The sequence below is a fragment of the Ammospiza caudacuta genome, chromosome 5 (assembly GCF_027887145.1).
Source record: "Ammospiza caudacuta isolate bAmmCau1 chromosome 5, bAmmCau1.pri, whole genome shotgun sequence".
Classification (NCBI taxonomy): Eukaryota; Metazoa; Chordata; class Aves; order Passeriformes; family Passerellidae; genus Ammospiza; species Ammospiza caudacuta.
Window position 1 is genome coordinate 33,421,525 of NC_080597.1, and position 21,976 is coordinate 33,443,500.

Genomic DNA, 21,976 nt, shown 5'->3' on the forward strand with positions numbered 1-21,976 from the left:
TATTCATCTCCAGAGTAAAGGTCTCTCAAAGATGAATCCTCAGTAAAGAAGCATGAAATCTCCTCTTGGAAAGCTTTAGATATTAAACAACAGAAAAAATACATCCTTTTTGTGATCATTGAGTTTATTCTGCATGAAGATGAGCATCTGCAAACTACTTAAAGGAGCATACTTTGTGTGAAACCTATATACCATCTCTTTTGTTTCAGTGTTAGATCTTGGATGCTTGAAAGTTAGTATGAGCTTGTTTGGTACCTCATGGAACAGAAAGGACCCAATCATCCAGAAGCAGAAGTTTTTAAAACTGATGACTGAGAATATTGTGAAGATAGTAACAGCTATAGAAAAACATATGATTTCTTCATATACCACAATTCTGTCTGTATAAAAACTTTTGTACACACTGGGGTTTTCAGATAGAGAAGGATACTGTAACCCACTGCTGCTACATGCAAGTAACTTCACCAGAAAGAGGAAGTGTTGTCATCCATGGTATTTCAAAATATTTAGCAAAGAAAAATATGAAACAAAGCAAAGTCCTGAATAGGCAGAATAGCATAACAGACATTTAGCATCAAATTAGCAGAAGAGTTAACTATGCATCATCTAGATTTTAGGCTTTGGGGCAGGAATTATCCTTTCCTGAGGCAGTCGTGATGACATCCTGAGGCTGCCAGATCTTAGAAATATAAATATAGTCAGTTCATGTAACAATTTTAAAGTTAGTTACTTAATAGTGTTTTTCAAAGTTGTAGGTTAATGTTATCAAATGAGTATTGTGATTTTTGGATGCTTTCTTTTGAAACAATGAGTGAATCTGCACATCAGATCTCTCTAGTACCTTAACCATATCCTAGAAAACATAGCCTAATAGCAGAGACTAATTTTTCTGGTGGCATAATCTGCATGCATATCTAGCAACATGGAAATTATATTCAACAGACCACCTGACAGGTAAAGATAGAACTGTATGTAGTGTTCAATCACTTCTACAAAGAAGACAGCACTGAGGAACTGTCTTGCTCAGGAAAAATAAAAGAACTAGAATGGACATTCTCAAGCAGTGTAAAAAATAAATAAATGGAGAATAAATTACTACTAAAATATTGCTTTAAAGTATTTTCCATCTATATGTCCCAGGAAACTGGATCCATTAATGGTCATTCACGTAAAAAACAGAACAGCTCCTTGTACATCCTTATGCTCAAATGTTAAGAGCTACTGGAGAAAAACTGGGCATCTAATGTGCCCTTCTTGCAAGCAAATGAAGAAATGGAAAAATGCCAGGTAGTCTGGTGGAGCCATGAAACCACAATGCATTGGAGTGGAATGCCTGATGGTGGCCTGGGTATATTTTAGGTGGATCAGCATCCCACCCAGTTTATATTGTTGTTGTTCCAGTGACCCAAGAGGAGCTGCAGGAACATGCAGCACCTGAATGCCCAGACCTGCGTGAAGACACTGGAAATTCTCAATGAGAGGGCTCAAGTGCCAGCTCCTTGGTGGCATTCTGTGTTCACAGCCCCACATGCTGCTCTGTGATTGTTTGTGTGCCAGGAGCTGCAGGAGTGGGCACTGGGGGCACTGGGGCCAGGCTGCCACCAGCAAGGGCACAGACCTCAGCACCTGCACGTGGTGAGGGGGCAGGGCTGGCAGCAGAGCCTGGGGACAGCCATGGCCCAGCTGTCATCCTCACACAGCTCTTTTCCCAGAAGCTGATCCCAGGCCGGCACCATCACAGAGCTGGCCAGAGCCAGACTCCTCAGTGGAGAGAGAAGACTGCAGAGCAAACTGGGGTTCTTGGGGCCAACAGTTTGTGGATACTAATGATGACAAGCCAAAACTTTTCAAATGAAGATTAAATTCTTTTACATTGCTTATCTTATTTATATGATCCCTTGGTTCACCCTGTGCAGCAGCTACTGTTGCAAAGTGTTTCAGCACCTTCTGAAGGGCCAAGATTCCCCTCTTCTCTTAGTAGCTAGAAGGTTTAGCACTGGGAGTCTCTGTAGAAGAACCAAGGTGGAGTAAAGGGCTTATATCCTCCTAAATGGCCAGCTCATCAACTTTACATTGGATGTCCTGACCTGCAAAAAAGCTTGCAAACAATTTGTCATTGTCTGTTCCTGCTATTACCTCTTGATGAGCATTTATAGTGACATTTTCTGATCTGTTCTTCCTTATCTCCCTACTTACCAATTAGTTTACTTACAAGTGATATGCAATTAACATAAGTCATTAAGTTTGAGAAAGGGTCTTATCTTCTTTTCCTTGTCCTTAGAGTAATCACCAATATAAAACTTCCAAGATACTCAGTTCTCCTAAGTTTTTGTTTCATCATTACTAATGACATAAAGTGGTCTTTTAACATTTGCAAGCAATATTTTACTTTTCAAAAAATCACCTTGAAAAAGGTTAATTGAAATATTTGGCAGAGTTAAGGGTATATAAAATGCACTTAGTTAAATGCACCTGTGAATACAACCCTCAGAGGACAAAATGCTAGAAATTACACCGTCCCCAGGGCTTGAACACATTTCAAACAGATGCTTTAGCAAGATGCCATTATCATGCTTTTGCTGACACTCCAGCCCACACCTCCCCATAGTGTTGTTTTGCTACCAGCCTATGAATTTGGCAAGGCTGGAACTGGTAATTTGCTCTCCAACTTGCTCTTGTCTTGCTGGTTTGGCCACTGACCAGCCATAATACTGGCTCTCCATGAGCTTTGGATAAATTGAGGGTGATAAATCCTCAACACATACACAATGGCAGGTAAGTGGGAGGATTAGAAGCATCAAAAGAGATGAAGGTTAAAGCTGTGTGTAGATAATGAAAGAGGCATCAGAGAAAGAATTTTACTCTCAATACTGAATTGTTTGCTCCTCCAGATTTCACTAGTGCTCATTCAAATTGTGTTCCTGCAAACAACTGTGAAAGTCTTCCATCCAAGGGATCCCTCACCTTGTGCCTCCTGTGGACACAGCCCACAAGGAAGCCATCCTGAACTGCACTCACATTCTCAGGAAGGTCTGAAACCTGTGGGGAGCTGTGTCTGGGCTTGCTGGCATTCCAGCTGTCCTGGCTCCATGATGCCAGCTGGGGACCAACAGCACGGTGCTGGCATTCCAGCTGTCCTGGCCCCAGCTGGGGACCAACAGCACGGTGCTGGCATTCCAGCTGTCCTGGCCCCAGCTGGGGACCAACAGCACGGTGCTGGCATTCCAGCTGTCCTGGCTCCACGCTGCCAGCTGGAGAGCGTGCGTGCGGGTGTGGGGGAAGGATTTGGTGGCACAGGAGAAGGGAAAGAGGTTGAGCTGGATGACTTGGGTGAGAACAAAGTACCCTGCAGGTGGAGAGAGGCTGACCTTGTAAAACCCTGCTCAGTGCCCTGAGCTCCTTGTTCTTCTTCCTTTCACCTTTGCCCATGCACCAATGAGAGTGCCTTTCTGGGACTTTAGAAGCTGTGGGTTTACAGCAAAACTTTGCCTCTTGGGTAGTGGCTTGAGCACTGTGAAAGCTAAATCTGAAAACAAGAACCACGACTAAGCAGGTATGAAATTGCTTACAAGACTTTTTTTTTATGACTAAAAACACTGTCAGCAGAGTTCTGGTTTGAATTAATTGCTTTTCTTATCCCTTATTGTTTTATGACAGCTGAAATTGCCTGACTGGATGCCAACACACGTGAACAACTAAATGGTTCTTGCATCTTATTTTGTTTTATGGTCTGACCTCTGTTTTGAAATAAACTGCCTACTAAACAAATTAAGTTCCCTTGATTTTCTGATGACATATATATGTGGATTTTGAGAATGGGAAGTGAGTATGGCAGGAAATTCAGAAGTCACGAAAGAGAAAGTTTTATGGTTATTTTTTCTCCCTTCTATAATACAGATCTACTGAAACTCTTTCTTAGTCCTGCCCTAGTTTGTCTGGGCATGTGGCTGTAGTCTAGGAGTTTATACAAAGCTCCAGGGTATCACTGTGGGTGGTGCTCACATCCCCTCTTCTTCGTGTACTCCTCACTTTGCCATCTCAGATTCACATCCAGGTGGGACAGCTGGGGTGGTGGGATGCTCTTGAGGGGCCCATGGGCTTTGCCATCAGCTGTGAGCCCACAGAGAAACCATCTCTTGGTCTTGTACAGTACATCAAGCCTGGCGTTCCTCCTGTGCCCTCAGCTCCCCACAGCTCTTGGTGTGCTGCTCCCATGGCTGTCCACACTAGGGCTGAAGGGGTGGAAACCAGTTTCTGAGGGTGACAGGGGTTAGATTCTGCATCTGAAATTACATGGCCATGGTTTCCAGCAATGCTGTGTTAAGAGTAATTGCTCTTTGTTGCTGAACTTTTCTGCCAAGTTGTCTCTTAGCTCTTATTACCCAGAGAAAATTTCTCTTGTGTATATTCTCCCTTGGGTGCCTGCTGCTGGTTGGGTGGCTGATGCAAGGTAGCTCATGGTACAGAACTATCTACTTTCAGTAGATAGGGCTTCAAATTAGTTTTACTCAAACTGCCAGAATGCACAAAGCCAGGGCCAGAGCAGGGCTCGCCAGCCTCCTGCTCTGAACACCAGTAACATGCATCCTCACAGCTGGGTGTCTTGGCCTTTTGCCTTGGGTCCTAACTCCTTGCTCCTTTTATGTGCAATTGGCCATAGAGCTACTTCCTGACTTGGAAAAAGAGAAATTTGGGCAATCAAATTTACTGCATCTGCTAACCTCCAACAGACAGGAGGAGATCTCTCTTAGTACCTTTGTGCTAAACTGTATTATAAATAGATAGATAAATAAATTTCTGGCAAAAGGATTAAAAAAGAGGGGATGCCTAACAAGCATTTTCAGTGATACTAAGTAAAGATAAGCAGGGATGCTGGAGTCTCACAGATGTTCTGCAAACTGCTCTTAGCTGGTGCACATAAGTGTGCTCTGGGCAGTGAAGCCTCAGGGCTTTCCAATGGCTGAAATTCTCACTTTAAGGACAAAAATGCCAGGCTGTGTTACTGCAAGCCAGGTCATGGCCTCTGGTCTTCCACGTTCCCTCTTCTGTGCCTGTTTGACTTGTCCCCTTCCCATTGTTTCTGACTCAGGTGAGGGTGAGTCAGGTTTTTTCCAGTTTAAGAAAAAGGGTAAATGTTTTTGAAAGGTTTAACTCTTTTGTTCAGCTGTTTGAGCCACTAAAATATGAAAATACTTTTCCTGTGCCTGCTCTCAGTTCTGCAGCTGATCTTGTGAAACTCTGACTACCTCAGCCCTGGAGCAGGTAGGCAGCCAGATCCGGATAGGTTTTGCTCTGTTCTCCCTCTTTCAGAGTCGGAACGGTTTTACTACAGCTGTCTGGGAACAGCTTTTATTTCCCAAAATGATTTTGCCTTTACATTTAAGGCAAGTAGAGAAAAAAACATTTCGCACCTCCCCGTCGGGGAATCGAACCCCGGTCTCCCGCGTGACAGGCGGGGATACTTACCACTATACTAACGAGGAATGGCACAGCGTTTGCTTCTCCAGTAGAGCTCATATTCTGTTTGATCTCTCACATTCTGCGAGAGCCAATCATGCTGTTCAGTTCTGTAGGGCTCCTCCGCATCTTTGCCCTCGCAATGCATTGTGGGTTTTGTAGTTCTCACGCCGTTCCCCCGCCCTCTCCGCGCGGAGGGCGGCACTACACCTCCCAGGGGCCTCCCCTCCGGTCTCCGCGGCGGGCTCAGTGCTGCACGGGTTGGCACGGCCGGGCAGGGCGGGCAGACGGCGCGCGAGCGATGGCGGACCCGAGCTCCTTCGCGTCCCCCGCGTGCTGCCTCACGCGGCACCTCCACCTGCGCTGCCGCGCGGACTTCGGCGCGCGGGTGCTGCGGGGCACGGCCGCCCTCACCGCGCGCGCGGAGCGCGAGGCGCTGCGCTGCCTGGTAACGGCGGGGGCGGGGGGCGCGAGGGGACCCGCGGACCGTGAGGGGCGAGCTCGGAGCCCGCGCCGGTGCCGCCTTCCCGCTCCCCCGTCCTTCCCGCTCCCCCGTCCTTCCCGCTCCCCCGTCTTTCCCTCGGCCGTCGTCCCGGTCCTTCCTTTCCTTCCTTCCCTGCCGCCGCTTGGCCCTCCCCGGACCCGCCGCCCCTGGCTGCTGCTCGGCTGGAGGCTGACAGCGCCTCGCAGCCCCCGGTTCCGCTTAGCCCCCCAGAGCCGGCGCGGTGCGCAAGGGAAGGGCGAGGCTGGCTCTTCCCTTTAAAGCGGCGAAGAGCATGCTGCCGAAAAGATGGGAATAAATCACTGGAAATCTAGATTTAGGCTTTTTCGCCTGTGTGTTTCGTTATGCCAGCTGCTTTCTCTGTTACCTCTCCATATAGGCATGTGAACCTCTTAAACTTCGCATTATATTCGAAGTTCGGGGCTTTTCTCATGCTGACTCCATAAAATTCTTTTGTGGCTGGAGCTTATTTTTGTAGGGTAAAAGACCAGTCCTATTAGTAATAAAGTGTAACGCCTCGTTCGTGCTAAAAATGAGTGCTGCACTATTCGATTCACCTTCCATTGCATGAAGGTCTGGATGGGCAGTGGCGTGTTCCAGGACTGAAGCCTTAGCAGGGGCTTTTATACCGTTCTCCTCACTTCATAGCAGTACTGTGGAGTGGTTACCTGTGTGGTTTTTCTTGATAAACTCACTTCTATAGTCAGAAGTTGGTTTTCTTTCTCTTTTCCCTACAGCTTTCCCAGTTCAGTGCTGCTCTCTTAAAATGCTGGTTCCTGGTGGTCAATGCAGTTAGTCAGCTTTTCTGGTTTTACTTAGAAAATGCTTTTTCCTTCAGAGGGACTTGTGTTTAAGATTTCATAGTGCTGCATTTATTATTTTATGCTATTTAACTGGTATGCAATATGTTCTTTATCACAGGTCCTGGATACAAAAGACGTACAGGTGTTTAAAGTGACTGTAAATGGACAGGATGCACAATTTGCTTTTGGAGAAAAGCACAGTTTCAAGGGGACCCCTCTAGAAATCACGTTTCCAAATGAACTAAGAAGGTACACACTTTTGCCTGCTCCTCTAGGTGGTTTTGAAAATGCACTGTATAAGCTGCTTGTCTGCCTGTAGGATTATTAAGTAAAGCTTGCAAAGGGACTTATAAATTAGAATCAGGGTATTGCATTTGTTTGGTATGATCTTGTAGATTAATGTCATATTTGGCTTTCATTAGTGAAAACTTTCTGAGTGTTTGTACCTGTCCCCAGACCTTGGATCATGTACAAAATTACTTACTAAACTGAGTAGCAAAATGATGTGAAATGTATCTCAATTTTCCCAGTGCTTCTCATCAGTAATACTGTTTCTGCTTGCCTGGTTCAGAATTGTTACAGTGTGGAGCCCTAGGAGCAGCAACCCCGTTGGATCTTCTTTTATGCAGTTGGTTCTGCAGTTCTGTAGAACCTCAGGTTACCACTATGATTAGATAAGGGCATGTTTTCAAATAATCAAAGTTTTATTTTGTTTGCTATGCTAAGTCCAAGTCCCTGAAAGCTGGAACTTGAGTTTTGGCAGCATGATGGAGAGTGAACTAACCGTGGTCTGCCTCTTAAGGTGCATGAATTAAAAAGCTGTTGCCAAATTACAATATGTTTTTTGGCAGTTTGCTTTGTATGCTGTAACTCAGTGGTATCTCAGTCCTCCATGGTGCCAAAACTGAAAGCTGTGATTGTATAAGGAAGTTCCCTTGTTTGAATACACTTGAATATCAAGTTGCTTCTTACTTATTATTGTGTGGTTTTTACGACTCGTTGCTACCTCTAAAAACCCTTTCAGTTTAGTCTGGTTTCCAAGTTTTTTTCTTTTTAATGTTGAACTGTGAATTAGTGCAGTTAAGAAATACAAATAATGAGGAAGAGAAAGGAATGTCAGAAAATAGTTGTCCCTTCTGGAGAAACACTTCTGGTTTCTTACGAAATTGAACATTAAGTATTTCAAATAATTGAAAATTAAGTACTTGAGCAAACAGGCCACATCAGACATATAAGCCTGTTTCTTTTATTTGACTTTCAGCTGCCTTTTTTTTTAAATGCTGAATTTCCTGGTAAGAAAAAACAAGAAGGAGGTGTGAGGTGTGACCACAAGAATTCACAATCTAGTGTGAGACATAGTCCCTCATGTAACTATCAATAAAACAGCAATAGGAAAGGGTGGCAGTTACAGCTGGAAGTCTGATTGATCAGAAAGCAAAGTGCCTTATGGTAATACCAGTTATTTTCTCTTTTCTTGTCTAATATGTACTTTGGAATACTGGTTATAATCCAGATGAGTACACCTGGTCAGCTTATCTAGTGTCCAACTCCTCTGATTAGCTGAAGTTTGTTCTGATTTATGGCTGGATTGTTTATTCCAAGAGTTGCATGTATAATCTGGAACTTTCTGAGAACAGAAGCAAGTGCTTCCATGTGCTTTGGGTGTCAGTGATGGTTAAGATACATTTTTAATAAAGAAGAGTATGAAAGTGTCAGGTTGGTGTGTGTTCTCTCATTAGCAAACTGATACCTGTCTTACACATAACTGTTAGTTTTTACTTGACACCAGTTCTGAAACCCTGAATAAAATCTGAACATGATTTCTTTTTCTTGTTAACCCCTACTGTTAATAGGAATTGATTCTGTAATTACTGATAATTTTCAGGCTGTTATTTTCTTCTTAAGGATGATACTTACAGAACATTAATGTCAGACACAAAAATCTAAAATTTTATGTACAGGATACTTATTCTATGTTATTAAGTCATGTATCTTCTTATGCAGGGTTTTGCACTTTTTTCTTTGTGTATTGCAGAGGGTTTTTTACACTTAGATGTACAAAGTTACTTAGCTGTGACAAAACTATATTCATGTAGCTGGCCCAAATAGTTTAAAGAAAAGGTCTGTGCTCTCCTTGAAGAGGAAAAGTTTCTGGTTCATAAAGACAATAATGAAAGTGCCTTGGGATGTAAAAAAATGAAATCAGCTAGCCATTTTTAATACCATAATTGAAAGAGAATTATTGCTTTTTAATATGATACTTGTTCTCATTTTTAATGCTTTGAGACAGTGCTGCAGACCTGTTTTTCAGACATCTTTGCAGAGGAATTTCAGTGTGATCAGGATTTGTGTCAAAACAGTCTGTGTTCTTTATTATACAGGGGACAAGAAGCAATTGTTGAAATCTCTTTTGAAAGCTCTCCACAATCTTCAGCTCTCCAGTGGTTTACTCCAGAGCAAACTTCTGGAAAGAAACACCCATTTCTCTTCAGCCAGTGCCAGGTTGAGTTCATTTTTTCCAAACTTCTTGACATACCACTGTAATTTCCCTTGGTTTCTAATGAACTGCAGAGAAAGGCTAGAAAAGGGAAGAGCGGTAGCCTGTAACTCCTAGCTGTGTGTCAAAGGTCCTAAAGGAAAACACTTAAAGTCAGGATGTTGTTAAGATTTTATTATATGTTTACAGTTTGGTAATTCTGGAAGTGCTTTACCCATTCCAGTATCCTTGTTAAAGAGCAAATGGTCCTTTACAAGCAATACTTGTGTCTATTGATCTGCCTTACCTAGTATTGCTCCTTTTACGAGGCCTGTAAGCTCTAAGTGATAGAAGTACTGGATTATAGATAATGAATTCTCTGGAGGAGCTGTGTAGACTTGCATATAGTGTATTAATTTATTTATTTCTAGTCCTCTGCATTAGAAAGACACTTCTGTTTTATCTTCTTTTCCTTTTTCCCTCTCTAGGCTATCCACTGCAGAGCCATTTTTCCATGCCAAGACACGCCTGCTGTCAAACTAACCTACTATGCAGAGGTAGGTGAACCTAAGTCATGTGTCTTAACTGAAGACAACTGCTGCAATGGGTGAATTTATATTGGGCAGGGCTTTTTGGTAGCAGCCAGCATGTGGCCTGATATAAAACCAAAATATTGACCTTCACCTTAATGTGAGAGGAAAGAGCTGATCTTCCCTGTGGCAGTTCTCTAACTTTGCCATTTCCTCTTTGTATATATCAACTCTTTTTTCATTGGTATGTATCCATTTGCAAAAGGAAGTAAAAATGCAGTAGTAAGAAAGAAAGATGCTCTAAAATCAGGAAATGCTGACAGTAAGACAGCAAAGAGTGCTGTGAAGTAAAAAACACTTGAACAGGCTCTCATGTATGCTTTAAGTAATATATTCTGATATATAGCTAGGGGATATTTGCAGTCCTGTGTGGTGGTGTTCACAGGGGTCCCAGGAGGAGAGAAGAGATGAGAATGTTGACTCCATGTTTTGGAAGGCTTGATTGGCTTGATTTATTATTTTATGATATATATTATATTAAAACTATACTAAAAGAATAGAGGAAAGGATTTCATCAGAAGGCTTGCAAGGAATAGAAAAATAATGGAATGATGATAAAATCTTGTGACTGACCAAGACAGTCCAAGACAGCTGGACTATGATTGGCCATTAATTAGAAATGACCACATGAGACTAATCAAAGATGCACCTGTTGCTTTCCACAGCAGCAGATAATCACTGTTTACATTTTGTTTCTGAGGCCTCTCAGCTGCTCATAAGAAAAAATCCTGAGGAAAGGATTTTCCATAAAATGTCTCTGTGACAGTCCTGGTGTAAACAGTTTTAAGGAAGCAAAAAGGAGGATAGATGTGCACTGTGACATTACAATTCAGTTGTCTGAAACAAGTGAGCCTTTTAACTTCTGTTGAAGGTACTCCTCTGATTAATTCAATATTGCCTGTCTTTGTGACAACCTTTTCCATATGCCTTGTGTTCTACTTGACAGAGATGACCTAACAACAGAATAGATCTAGGCTGCTTTTTGCTATCAGCTGCTTGTAGTGTGGAGTGTAATGCTGGGTGCCAGCTGAGTTGTTTATGTGTCTTGGTTTTGAAAGACAGGAGTCTGCTAAGGAAGGCAGGAGCCCCTGAAATGGAGAACATAAACCCTCCCCACCCCTCTGAATTGCTATAAATTTTAAATTAAGGGGCTCTCAGGCAAAAAAATATGGAAGCAGGAAATAACAGTTTTTTAATAGGGATAATAAAATAGACAATGCAGTACACAAAAACTGACAGAGTCAGAACTCAACCTGACACCCTGTTAGTCAGGGTGTTGGTAGCAGTCCAATTGGAAATGTGTCTGCAGTTCTCCTGGAGTGTCAGGTGTGGTTCTGTTGGAGCAGGGGATCCTTTAGAAAAGGGTGTATTTTTCTTCTGAAGATCCAGTGGAAGAAAAGGCAGCTGCTGTTCCTCTGGGGAATCCAGTGGAGAAGCCGTGCTGGTGTTTAAGAACCTCAGGATTATATCTGGGTAGCAATGCTTGGCTCCCCCCTCTGGCTGGAGCATCTCACAATGGGATGTTGTAGTTCTCATCAGTCATGCAGTGACATTCAATAGTCTGTTATCAGCAATTTCCCCTCCTGAGGGAGGAGTGTTTGTGGTCGCTCAGAGAGAGAGATAAGGCAAACTGCCCACTTGACAAAAGACAGCTGCCATACAGATGGTAATAGAATACATCTTGCCTTGCAATCTGGAGCAATGTGCTTGGGGGCCCTTTCAGATTTCCGTGCCGAAGGAGCTGGTGGCTCTGATGAGCGCCAACCGCGACGGGGAGGCGCCCGACCCAGAGGACAGCGCGCACAAGGTTTACCGCTTCAGCCAGAACGTAAGTGCTCCGTGCTGGGCAAGGGCTGCACGAGGTGTTACTGCTGACCTGTGCAGCTCACAGCTGCCTCAGGCATGGTTTTGAGCTCATGGAGAAATCTCGTGACTCACGTGGGGTTTTGCCACTCCAGAAATGGGAGGCATTATGGAACTCCAGCTCTGAGAAGACAACCAGTAAGTGCTGGTGCTGTTTACTGGTCTTTTTTGGCATTCCCAGAAAACCATTCCCAGAAAAGCCAAATTAGAGTTTTGAAAATGTTTCAATACTCAAAACTAGTTCTGTCACAGCCCTTTCTGTCTGCACTGATTTTTAGAAAATAGTGCAGATGCAAATAATATGTGAGGAAGCTTTGGAAAACAGACCCTGCAAATTTTAAGCTCACCAACATCTAAGCAGTGAAACTCAGCATCAGAACGAAATTTTAGCTTGAAGTTAGGCGAATTCTAACAACAAATTTTAAAATTTTTTTGAATGTGAAAACTTTGGTTTTTATGGAAAGAAAGTATCTCCAGCCAATTACTGTTCTCTGGAAGTTTTAGTAAGTGGTGCAGCTAGTCTAACAATTCCACTGCTCATAAAGCAGCAGTCATGATTTACTCTCCTGGCATTTTTGTTCTCAGTTTTTTGGGTTCTGGTGTTTATGAGCTCTTCTGGCGAGCCCACTTCATTTTGCTGAACAAGCAGATAAAATTAACGTAAGATCTGGGCTGTTGACGCTGAATAACTGCAAGGAGGAATGGGCTGATGTGACTGGAGGAGAGGAGGGGGTCAGAGTACTCTGAGCTGCAGCAGCTGTCGGGTTTGATTTGGCTGCTGCATGAAACCTGAGAGAGGGGAAAAAAAGAGTTCCCTTATCTGTGAGCTCATCAGTAGGCAGTGCCCTGCCCTCTCTGTGGAGCCAAAACATTTGCCACTCTCAGTCGAGTACAGAAGACTTCTATGTTTGTGTAATCCAGAGATTAATGTTATCTAGGAATACACTGTTGATAAGTATGATAGACCTATACAAGAAATAACATTTAGTGTAATTGAAATTATGCTACACTTTCTCATACAGAAACCTTTATTTTTTTTAAAAGAACATGCTTTTCTTAAAAAAAAAAACCCACATTAAGCACAAAATGAAAGAAGACATGAAAAAGGACACACACATCGCCTGACGCTGACAGTGATTTGTTAGGCGTCTGTTTCCTCAGATGAAAAAGGCGAAAGTGTCAAGCTCTTGCATATGTATATGTGCTGAGCCTTACCTAAAACTACTTTTTATGCTCCTGCATAGCCAGGCTGGAAAGAAGGGTAGTGGAGAGCAACCTCTGTAAAAACAGGTTTACAACCCAACAGTCATTGACATTTGAATTTCAAAATGTCAAATTAGCAAGTTGGGTGTCAAAATGTGGAGGTGTATTAATAGTTTTTTCTTAACTCATCTATAACATAAGTCAAGGGACTTTGTTCTTTTCAATAATATGTTCTGTGGGTTAATAGGTAAAATTAAAACACAGATGATGATATGGGTATTTTAATAAACAATATTTAAATGGTTTGTGGATAATAGTAGAATAACATTTTCTGAAATTGTGTCTCCAGCTAAGTATGATTTAAAGTCTTACTTACTTAACATTGTTTAAATTCAGATGAAGTGAAACTTTTACAGGGGTGGCTGTATGATCCTCTTTTCTTTCCAGAGCACTTGGAGAAAGCAGTTCTCTATAAAGAACTCTATAAAGAGTTGGGAGTTTTTTTCATTGAAATAAAAAATATTTAGAGTTTTTTTTAATTCCAAACATGGAAATCAAATATATACATTTTGATTTTTCCTGAACCTTTTGTCTTTAATATATTTATATCCATAAATATTCTTGTTTACTTCATTAAAGCTCTTCTTGCATCCTTCTGTGTGATAAAACTGCCCTTTATCTGAGCAGTATCTCTTGACTTCTCCTTCCATGAAATTTAATGGAACTGAAATGAATATGGAAAACTGACTTGCTTTTGAAGAGAATCCAAACCAGCAGGAATTTTGTATGCAGATTTTTTCAAACAGAGATGATACTTACAGTTTTGTGGGTTTTGCCTGAAACACCCATGAAGCAAGTACATCCTGTAGATAAAGGAGTATCATTCAGGAGGAAAGAACAATGTTTTTGAAAAAACAGGGCCTGCCTTTAAGGCAGGAAACTCTGGAGGAATACTTCTTTATTTATATACTTTTATTCTTCTTCTGATGTCTGATAACTGACATTACAAATAAGATTTCTTTATTTTTCTTATGTTCTCCACTAGGTTCCCATACCTTGCTATTTGTTTGCTTTAGTGGTTGGAGCCTTAGAAAGTAGGTGAGTGAATCTGTACAATGTATAAATATCAATAACCTCAATTTAAAGGATCTTATAGATTCAGTTAACCTGTGTATTTGTATCAAAGTGCATGTATGTTGATTGGCTCTTGGATAATTTTTACTTGTACTGTAAATTAGAGAAACAGCATAAAGAGTTGGGACCTGAAAAAGCCCTTTGTGGTTAAAATTTAGCACAGGGAATAGATCTTCTTTCCTAGTTAACAGATAAGCCTTGTCTGTTAACAGATAAACCTTTTCTGTCAAAGGCAGAAAAGTATTGCTTCAGCCTCATTTCTCATTGGCAAAAGGTTGTGTTAATCTAGGCCACAATAATATTTTTATATTAGGGCTTGATAGTGTTTAAAAATCTGTAAGTGGTTTTCCTGTTCCTTTGTGCTGAATAATGCATGCATGTTGTTTGTTTTGTTTTCTAAGCCTTTGCTTCAGCAATGGAGAGGAAAAGCAGACACAGATTCTCTAATGAGTTTCCCCTGCAATGTGGGTTACTCAAGAGCACAGTCACACGTATGCTGTCTGTATTAGTTTCACATAGAATTACTTCTGGTTCGTACTGTCTTATTGGCATTTTTTTTTACTTTCAACAGAAAGATTGGCCCAAGGACACTGGTGTGGGCTGAAAAGGAACTAGTGGATAAATCAGCCTATGAATTTTCCGAGGTGAGTAATTAACTACAACAAAAAACAGTGTTGTAAGATAACTATTTCATGTAGTATTGGAAAAGAAACAGACTACAGTTCACTGTTTTGGTCATTTTTAGTTCTCCTTTCTCTTCCTCCCATCCCACAAAATGCTATTATTCTATTGTAGTACAAACTTAGTACTGAAAATATATATTGATACAGTCCCATACTTGTTTTACATGTGGGACTTGTCAAGGTGAAAGGGAATGAAAAATAGGATCAAAAGCTTATTATTTGTTCAGTGTTTGTAGTCAAAAATCATCTTAGAAACTAATGTGAATTCTTTTTTCAGGCTGAAGCTATGCTGAAAACAGCAGAAGATTTGGCAGGACCTTATGTGTGGGGACAGTATGATTTGTTAGTCTTACCACCTTCTTTTCCTTATGGTGGTATGGAGAATCCTTGTCTTACTTTTGTAACTCCAACGCTACTGGTGAGTATAGCAGCAATAAAAGTCAGCTTTTCCTTAGGGCTTGCATATCAATTAGGTGATGGATATTAATGCACAAATCTAGGAAGAAGATTAGTCTTCTTCCTAGAAAGACCTGTAAATGTTCCTGCCTCCTTTGGAGTTAGGGATCATACAAGAAATTGCATGAAGTGATCCATTTTGAGGCTGACTTGAACCTAACAACTAACTTGTCTTTCCCTTTTCTTTTTAGGCAGGTGATCGATCTCTATCAAATGTAAGTCAAAATTATTCATCTCTTCAAGTAGAACACAACTTGAAGATGTATATGAATTCCTTTATAATAAATACCTGAAAACTTGATCTCTTTTCATTGGGGAAATTAAAAGTTAAGGCAGTAAGTCAAGGACTCTCACAAACGTGAGTGTTAATTTTCAGTAAACTCTGTAAAGCATCTATTTTGTATAACCAACAGATGGAAGTAACATGGGTGCCTGTATACACAGGGGGCTGACTGAGGTTAGCTGCTCCATAACTCTTTTCCTGTCCTGTTAAACCACAACATCTGCATACAGATATGCTTAAAAATCTCAACTGAATTGGCCTCATCAAAATCGTTAGGAGATAACTTTTTCCTCTATGTGTCTTTTTTTTCTGCAAAGTTGATTACTCTGAATGCAATTTTATTGCCTATGTCTTTTTACTAGACTGATGTACTGCTAAACTTAAAAAAAAAAAATATTGTCTTAAACAAAGAATACTGAAATATTTGACATGGATACTTTTTAATGTATCATGCATCATTAGCTTTCCCACAGCAGAAGTTGCTTAGGTGAGAAAGCAGTACTAGTCCATCACCTGGTATTCTGTATTCTGAAATGTGATTTCATGAACAAATTACCTACACCAAGCTGTTGATCAGTATGGCTCTATGCTTGCAGGCTGGACATTGAAAATTGTTTCTGTCAGCTAGGGTAGCATTGATCCTCTGCTTAAAATTCATATGGATAGGTCTACAGAACTGAATGCTAACTGACTTTGTGAACATAACATAGCAAATGAGATCCCATCAACATTTTGTATTTTCTATTGGGATCTGATGTTTTTTCCGAGAGGAGTCTACATGGTGGATCTGTTTTTGTGTTTTAGGTTATTGCGCATGAAATCTCTCATAGCTGGACAGGAAACTTGGCAACCAACAAAACATGGGAGCATTTTTGGTGGGTATGATGTTCAATGCAGTGCAAATCATATTTTAAATTTAATCTGTCAAGACACTGGCTAAATTCATTTTACCATCCTGCCAGTGCTGACTTCATCAGTGTGTTTGCAGGCTGAATGAGGGTCACACTGTGTACCTGGAGCGCAGGATCGGTGGCCGGTTGTTTGGTGAGCAGTTCAGGCACTTCCAGGCCCTGGGAGGTTGGCGAGAACTGCAGAACTCGGTAAATACTTTTCAAGTCATCATACGTGTTTCCCACAAATAAAATTTGTCTTCTCAGCTTTCCTAATGCTTTCTTATTAGAGGATGAACAACTTTGATTCCAAGGTGTTTGATTGCTACCCAAGGGAATAGCTTCATATACTCAGATTGCATAAAGCTTTTTGGATTGTTTTAAGCTTTTCTGTAAGGATAAACATCTTTCCAGCCTCTTCTGGTTGTTCTGGTTGTGACTAAATTGCAGTATTACCCGTTAGCATACTGGTAAGCAGCTGAATGTTAATCAAAATTATCTGCAGCCATGACCATCAGAATTTCCAGTGCCTCATGCAAACAACTGATTTCTTACTGTCTAAGAGAGTTGTTTAGTTTTGTGTTTTGTTTTTAGTTTTCAGATTTCTAGTCTGATGTCTTACTAGTTTCCTGAGCAGCCTGAAATTTGTTCTACCCATATCCAGAGCTGAAGTTTTGCTGGCACTTCTCCTTATGTCAACAGAGATTTTAAATTCAAAGGCTTAATGATAGTTCAAATCAAAGTAATTCAAATAGTTTGTTAATAAGGGATAAATATAGCCAGACTAATAGGTGCTCATGGTTATGACAGACATGATAGTAGTTCAAATCAAAGTAATTCAAATAGTTTGTTAATAAGGGATAAATATAGCCAGACTAATAGGTGCTCATGGTTATGACAGACATGATAGTAAGTAACTGCTTTGAGACAGCTGGAGCACAGGGTGGTTGATTCTGAATTTTAGTAACTTAAGATTTGTGAAGATTCAGAACTTCAGAAAAAGAAAGAGAATGCTTTGAAATGAATCTCTCTCAGTTTTGGATGGTTTATACCTTTATAAATAGAATTAGTACAGATCTGCAGGAGCACCAGTTTTCCTAGACTGATATGTGTTCTTGTGTCTTTGACACAGATAAATACTCTTGGAGATAAAAATCCTGTAACTAACCTCGTCATTAACCTGGATGAAGTAGATCCTGATGTTGCCTATTCATCTGTGCCATATGAGAAAGGCTTTGCTTTGCTTTTTTACCTTGAACAGCTCCTTGGAGGACCAGGTAAGCATTAGTCAGATTTTATATGTTTTTGTTTTGCACCTTAATTTCAAACACTAAAATGTTTTCTTTTTTGTTAGATGTCTTCATTGGCTTCTTGAAGGCTTATGTTCAGACGTTTGCTTATAAGAGCATTGTAACGGAGGACTGGAAGAAGTTCTTGTACTCCTACTTCAAGGATAAGGTTGGGTAACATTTAAAACTGATTGCTTGAAACTTTTTAATTATGTGAAATTCTGACTTAGGTCAGAACTTATTTAAATACCAGTTCTTTATATTTCTTTTCTTTATTTCAAGAACTTAATATGATGTAATCTGGTACCTTGTGAAGATGGGTTTGCATTAAGATGCCTTTTATTTTTTTTTTTCTTTTTGTAGAGGGCAGTGCTTTGTTTTGAAGTAATCTTTGTAGGATTCTTTGGGTAATTGGAGGAGTGTTATCAAAACAAATAAGATTGAAACTAGATTTCGTTTTCTCAAAAAAAATTCTGAAATCAGATTTAAAATTTAATAAGATTTTATGTTGCTTTGTAGGTAGATATTCTTGATAAAGTTGACTGGAACTCATGGTTTCATGCTCCAGGAATGCCACCAGTGAAGCCTACGTAAGCTGCACTCTTCTGTAGTTCATCTTTTCCTTCTCCAGATTGCATGTGATTGTCCTAAAAGTCATGAAGCTGTTTGTAAACAGGGTGAAAATCTTATGTTTTATTGGAAAATGCCCTAGTACTATGTAGGTGTATATAGCTGTAAAAATAGTCACTGTTAATGTTTTCAGTCTTTTATTCTGTGGTTATTCCATTATGTGAACCTTTGTTTTTAATATTTGACAGGTATGATACGACACTATCAAATGCTTGCATTGCTTTGAGCCAAAGATGGATCCAAGTGAGTGGTTAAAGAATGCTGAAGTGTCTCTATTTTGAAAAGCTAGTATTTTTTGTTATACAAAGTGAGCCATTCTCTTCTAAAATCTCATTTGTTGAGAGTGTGTGTTTTTATAGTCACAGTATGGCTGCCAGGGATTTTGCATTTCCCAGACTAGATGTTCAATGTTGAGTCAGGGGATTAGCTGTGACTTCTGTCTGTGAAGTGCAGTCCATATTTTAACAAGGCACAGAGCCAACTTCTTGTTATACATATGTAGTAACCAAATGGAAAATACTCTTTAAACCCTGATATTATGGCTCAATTCAAAAACAAATGCCAGGGTACCTCTACATCACTGATTATATTGTATTAGCAGTTGTTCCTCTATGGTATACTGGGGTTAGTATGTATTTCCCATCAAAAACTGGTACATGAAGTATATTAATTAGTACAACATAATTTTCTCTTAGTTTGAAGCATAAAAGTCATACAACTAATAGAGAATTCAGCACACCCTGCTTTTGTTGCCTCTGTAGCTTTTCACTGTACTTGCATCCTATCTTTTAACTTTCTTTTCCTTAATGTTATTTTTTATAAAAAAGGATTTGATTTTTCACTTAACTAACAGAAAGGCAGTGGGGATAAAAAGATCAGTGGAGAGAAAATAAGTGAAGAATACAAACATCAGAGAGCAGCTGAAGTCCCTCCCTTCCCCTTATTGCACAGATTGGTATCTTATTTAAGTGAAATGGCACAACAGTGTGGATATCAAAACAGAAAATTACACCTGATTGTATTTTGAAATACCTATTAAAAATTAAGTAACTGTTCTCTTTTAGGCAAAAGAAAGTGATTTGGGCTCATTCAGCTCAGCAGACCTGAAGGAAATGTCATCTCATCAGTTAATTGAGTTCCTGGCACTGTTGCTTCTGGAGGTAAATGCACACCTGGGATGACTTGATTCTGGTATCACAAAAGCAGACATAGAAGCTCTAACATGCTTTGAAATTAAGCTACTTTTTTCTTTAGGTTTTGCTAAATTAATCTGCTTTTACCATGCATAGTTATTGAAAACTTCAGCCTTGCCCCTCTTATTATGTCTGGCTCTTCAGCTACTGAACAACACATAAAGTGTTTTGGATTGAAAGCTAAAACCAAAACCCTGAGGTGTTTGAATTGGTCTGTATCAAACATTATAGCAAATAAGCTATAAATAAAATTGAACAAAAATACTTTGTCTTGAATGTTTCAAAAGTACAGAATGTGGGAATTAGGTAATATTTATTCCTTGCCCCTTTCCATACACTGGAAAGATAAAAGGAACAAATAAAATATTTGTCTTGGTAGGACTTGAGTTTCTTTGTAGCACCAATCATCCTGAATTACTCTGTTTATTATTGAAATGTCTGGCTTGAAGTCTTCCTCTGGCTTCTTCTGACTGTGCAATTTCTTTTTCAGGAGCCTCTTCCATTGTCACATGTCCAACGCATGCAGGAAGTATATAACTTCAATGCTATAAACAACTCTGAAATAAGATTCAGGTTTGTTCTAGTATGGGCACTTCTAAAATATTAAATGTTTTCATAAAACAAGTTGTCCTGCTTCACCTAAGACGACATCCTGTTTTAGAGAACTGGGGCAGGGTTTGGGGTTTTGTTGTTGTGGTTTTGTTAATGCATGTGCAGGCATCATGCTTGGTATCCTGTTATTCATGAATTGGGCAAATACAGTCTTCTAGTAAAAGAACTCAGTGAACAGCAGATAAGCTGTTCTTTATTTTAATCTGGCATGCTAGCAAAGGAACCTGATGACCTGATAACAAAGGTTAAACATATTGTATGGTTTCTACTTCTTGTAACAAGATCAATTTTTTTTTTAAAGCAAAATAATAGCTGGTTTCAATTTCATTTCGTTGGTTGGTTGTTTTATCCATTGGACAAATGGAACAAGTGCTGTACAGTTCAGTTCTGAGTGATGCAGCTGGACACTATTGTATTATAAAAAATACATAGCTGCAGAAAATAATCCTCCACTTTGGAGGAACTTGGCTGCAATCTTTTCCTGTTGTACAAAAAAGCTGATGTATGTAATGTGCTAGTCAAACACTAAATATTTGATGTTGAGCTGGAATCTCATTCCCATGATGACACAGCAGTGCTCAAAGCATTTATGGGAACAGAATCGTTAGATAACCAACCACCACACTTCCACAAATGAAATTATAAGTGCAACCTTCTTCTCCCACCTCCAGATGGCTGCGCCTCTGTATCAGGTCCAAGTGGGAAGCAGCTATTCCTCTGGCTTTAAAAATGGCAACAGATCAGGGCAGGATGAAGTTTACTCGACCATTGTTCAGGTAAAACTAATCTCCAAATCACAGGAGCTCATGCTGTTGACATCTCTAGTATAATGGGATGAATAATGCTTTAAATGCATTTATTGTACATGTTGAAGTGGCATAACACAGAATTCTCTGTATACTGTGAACAAGATTATCTTCAGAGGCACTTTCCACTTGCTGACATTTTTTTGCAGAGAAAAGAGCTTAGTGCCAGGATGCACATTAAGGCAAGGCTTTTGAGGGAAAAGTAAAACCTTAGGAAAATCCCTGTTGTATTATTTGCCTGGATTTTTGTAATGGTGCCTCCCCCCACTCCTTCTTTTACAGGGACCTTTATGGTTTTGACAAGAGTCGGGATCTGGCTGTCAAGACGTTTCTGGAGCATAGGGCCTCTATGCACCCCGTCACTTCAATGCTTGTGGGCAAAGACTTGAAGCAGGACCAGTGACAAGTGTACTTATTTCTTTGAGATTTTGTGTTGCTGAAAGAAGAGACTGATTGCCCAAACTGTTGATATGCGTGCTTGATTATACCCTAAAATGCTCTGCTGCTTTGGTACTTCTGCAACTTAAAATTAATTTTCCAAATCAAGTTCAGTACTGTTGCAGTAGATAGCACTGCCAGCAGACTCCAACTACTCCCAGAGTCTGACTGCAGGCTTCCCTTGCAGACTCTGACTGCAGCAGGCCCCAACAGCAGGGCCAGCAAAAAAAAAAAAACAAAAAAAACCTCTTCCTTTTCTGTCTCTCTGCCTCTCCCCCTTGACCAGCTAACCTACTCTTTTATAACACCCATCCTCATTGGACACAGCCATGTCCCATTAAGGGCAAGGCAGTTCCTCCTCTTTGATAATTAGCACTGCTGTAATTCATCAGGAGCAAGGTTGCTTGCAGTCCATTCTACTACACTTTCTATTTTGCATTTCCAACTAAAGCAGCAAAATTGCTACATCTCTGGAATTGAGAGAATGTTTTGATTACAGGCAATTTTTAGAATACACAAAAACTGTTCTGAGATGTGGTCATTTGTCAGTGACAGAATTGAAGAACTTGGAAAATTAATAGATGGATGGTATGGCTCTTTGTGCACAGCATTCTTTTCCATAGCACAGTGGTTGAAACTTCAAGTACCTAAAGAATAAAAAATAAATC

The 21,976-nt window shown here is 40.3% G+C and overlaps 1 protein-coding gene and 1 non-coding gene across 2 annotated transcripts; one reads left to right on the top strand and one right to left on the bottom strand.

Moving 5' to 3' along the window:
• Positions 1-5,411: 5,411 nt before the first annotated feature.
• Positions 5,412-5,483, bottom strand: TRNAD-GUC (transfer RNA aspartic acid (anticodon GUC)). Its single transcript has one exon. It is a non-coding gene; the product is annotated as a tRNA-Asp (tRNA).
• A 269-nt stretch (positions 5,484-5,752) lies between these two features.
• On the top strand, positions 5,753-21,975 carry LTA4H (leukotriene A4 hydrolase). The gene is made up of 19 exons (XM_058804930.1): positions 5,753-5,905; positions 6,881-7,011; positions 9,144-9,264; positions 9,727-9,795; positions 11,552-11,656; positions 13,940-13,992; positions 14,600-14,672; positions 14,989-15,129; positions 15,359-15,382; positions 16,255-16,325; positions 16,439-16,550; positions 17,473-17,617; positions 17,695-17,798; positions 18,149-18,219; positions 18,448-18,502; positions 19,324-19,419; positions 19,943-20,025; positions 20,736-20,840; positions 21,153-21,975. Exons 1-19 carry the CDS (start codon positions 5,759-5,761, stop codon positions 21,271-21,273), a joined length of 1,827 nt encoding a protein of 608 aa, XP_058660913.1. The 5' UTR covers positions 5,753-5,758; the 3' UTR covers positions 21,274-21,975.
• Position 21,976: the final 1 nt, after the last annotated feature.

What these genes read in the sequence shown, in the direction of transcription:
- LTA4H (XM_058804930.1), top strand. Translation starts at nt 5,759, where the DNA reads ATGGCGGACCCGAGCTCCTTCGCGTCCCCCGCGTGCTGCCTCACGCGG. An exon ending in AACTAACCTACTATGCAGAG is followed by an intron (nt 9,796 to 11,551) that starts GTAGGTGAACCT and finishes GGGCCCTTTCAG; the next exon opens with ATTTCCGTGCCGAAGGAGCT. An exon ending in GTTGGAGCCTTAGAAAGTAG is followed by an intron (nt 13,993 to 14,599) that starts GTGAGTGAATCT and finishes TACTTTCAACAG; the next exon opens with AAAGATTGGCCCAAGGACAC.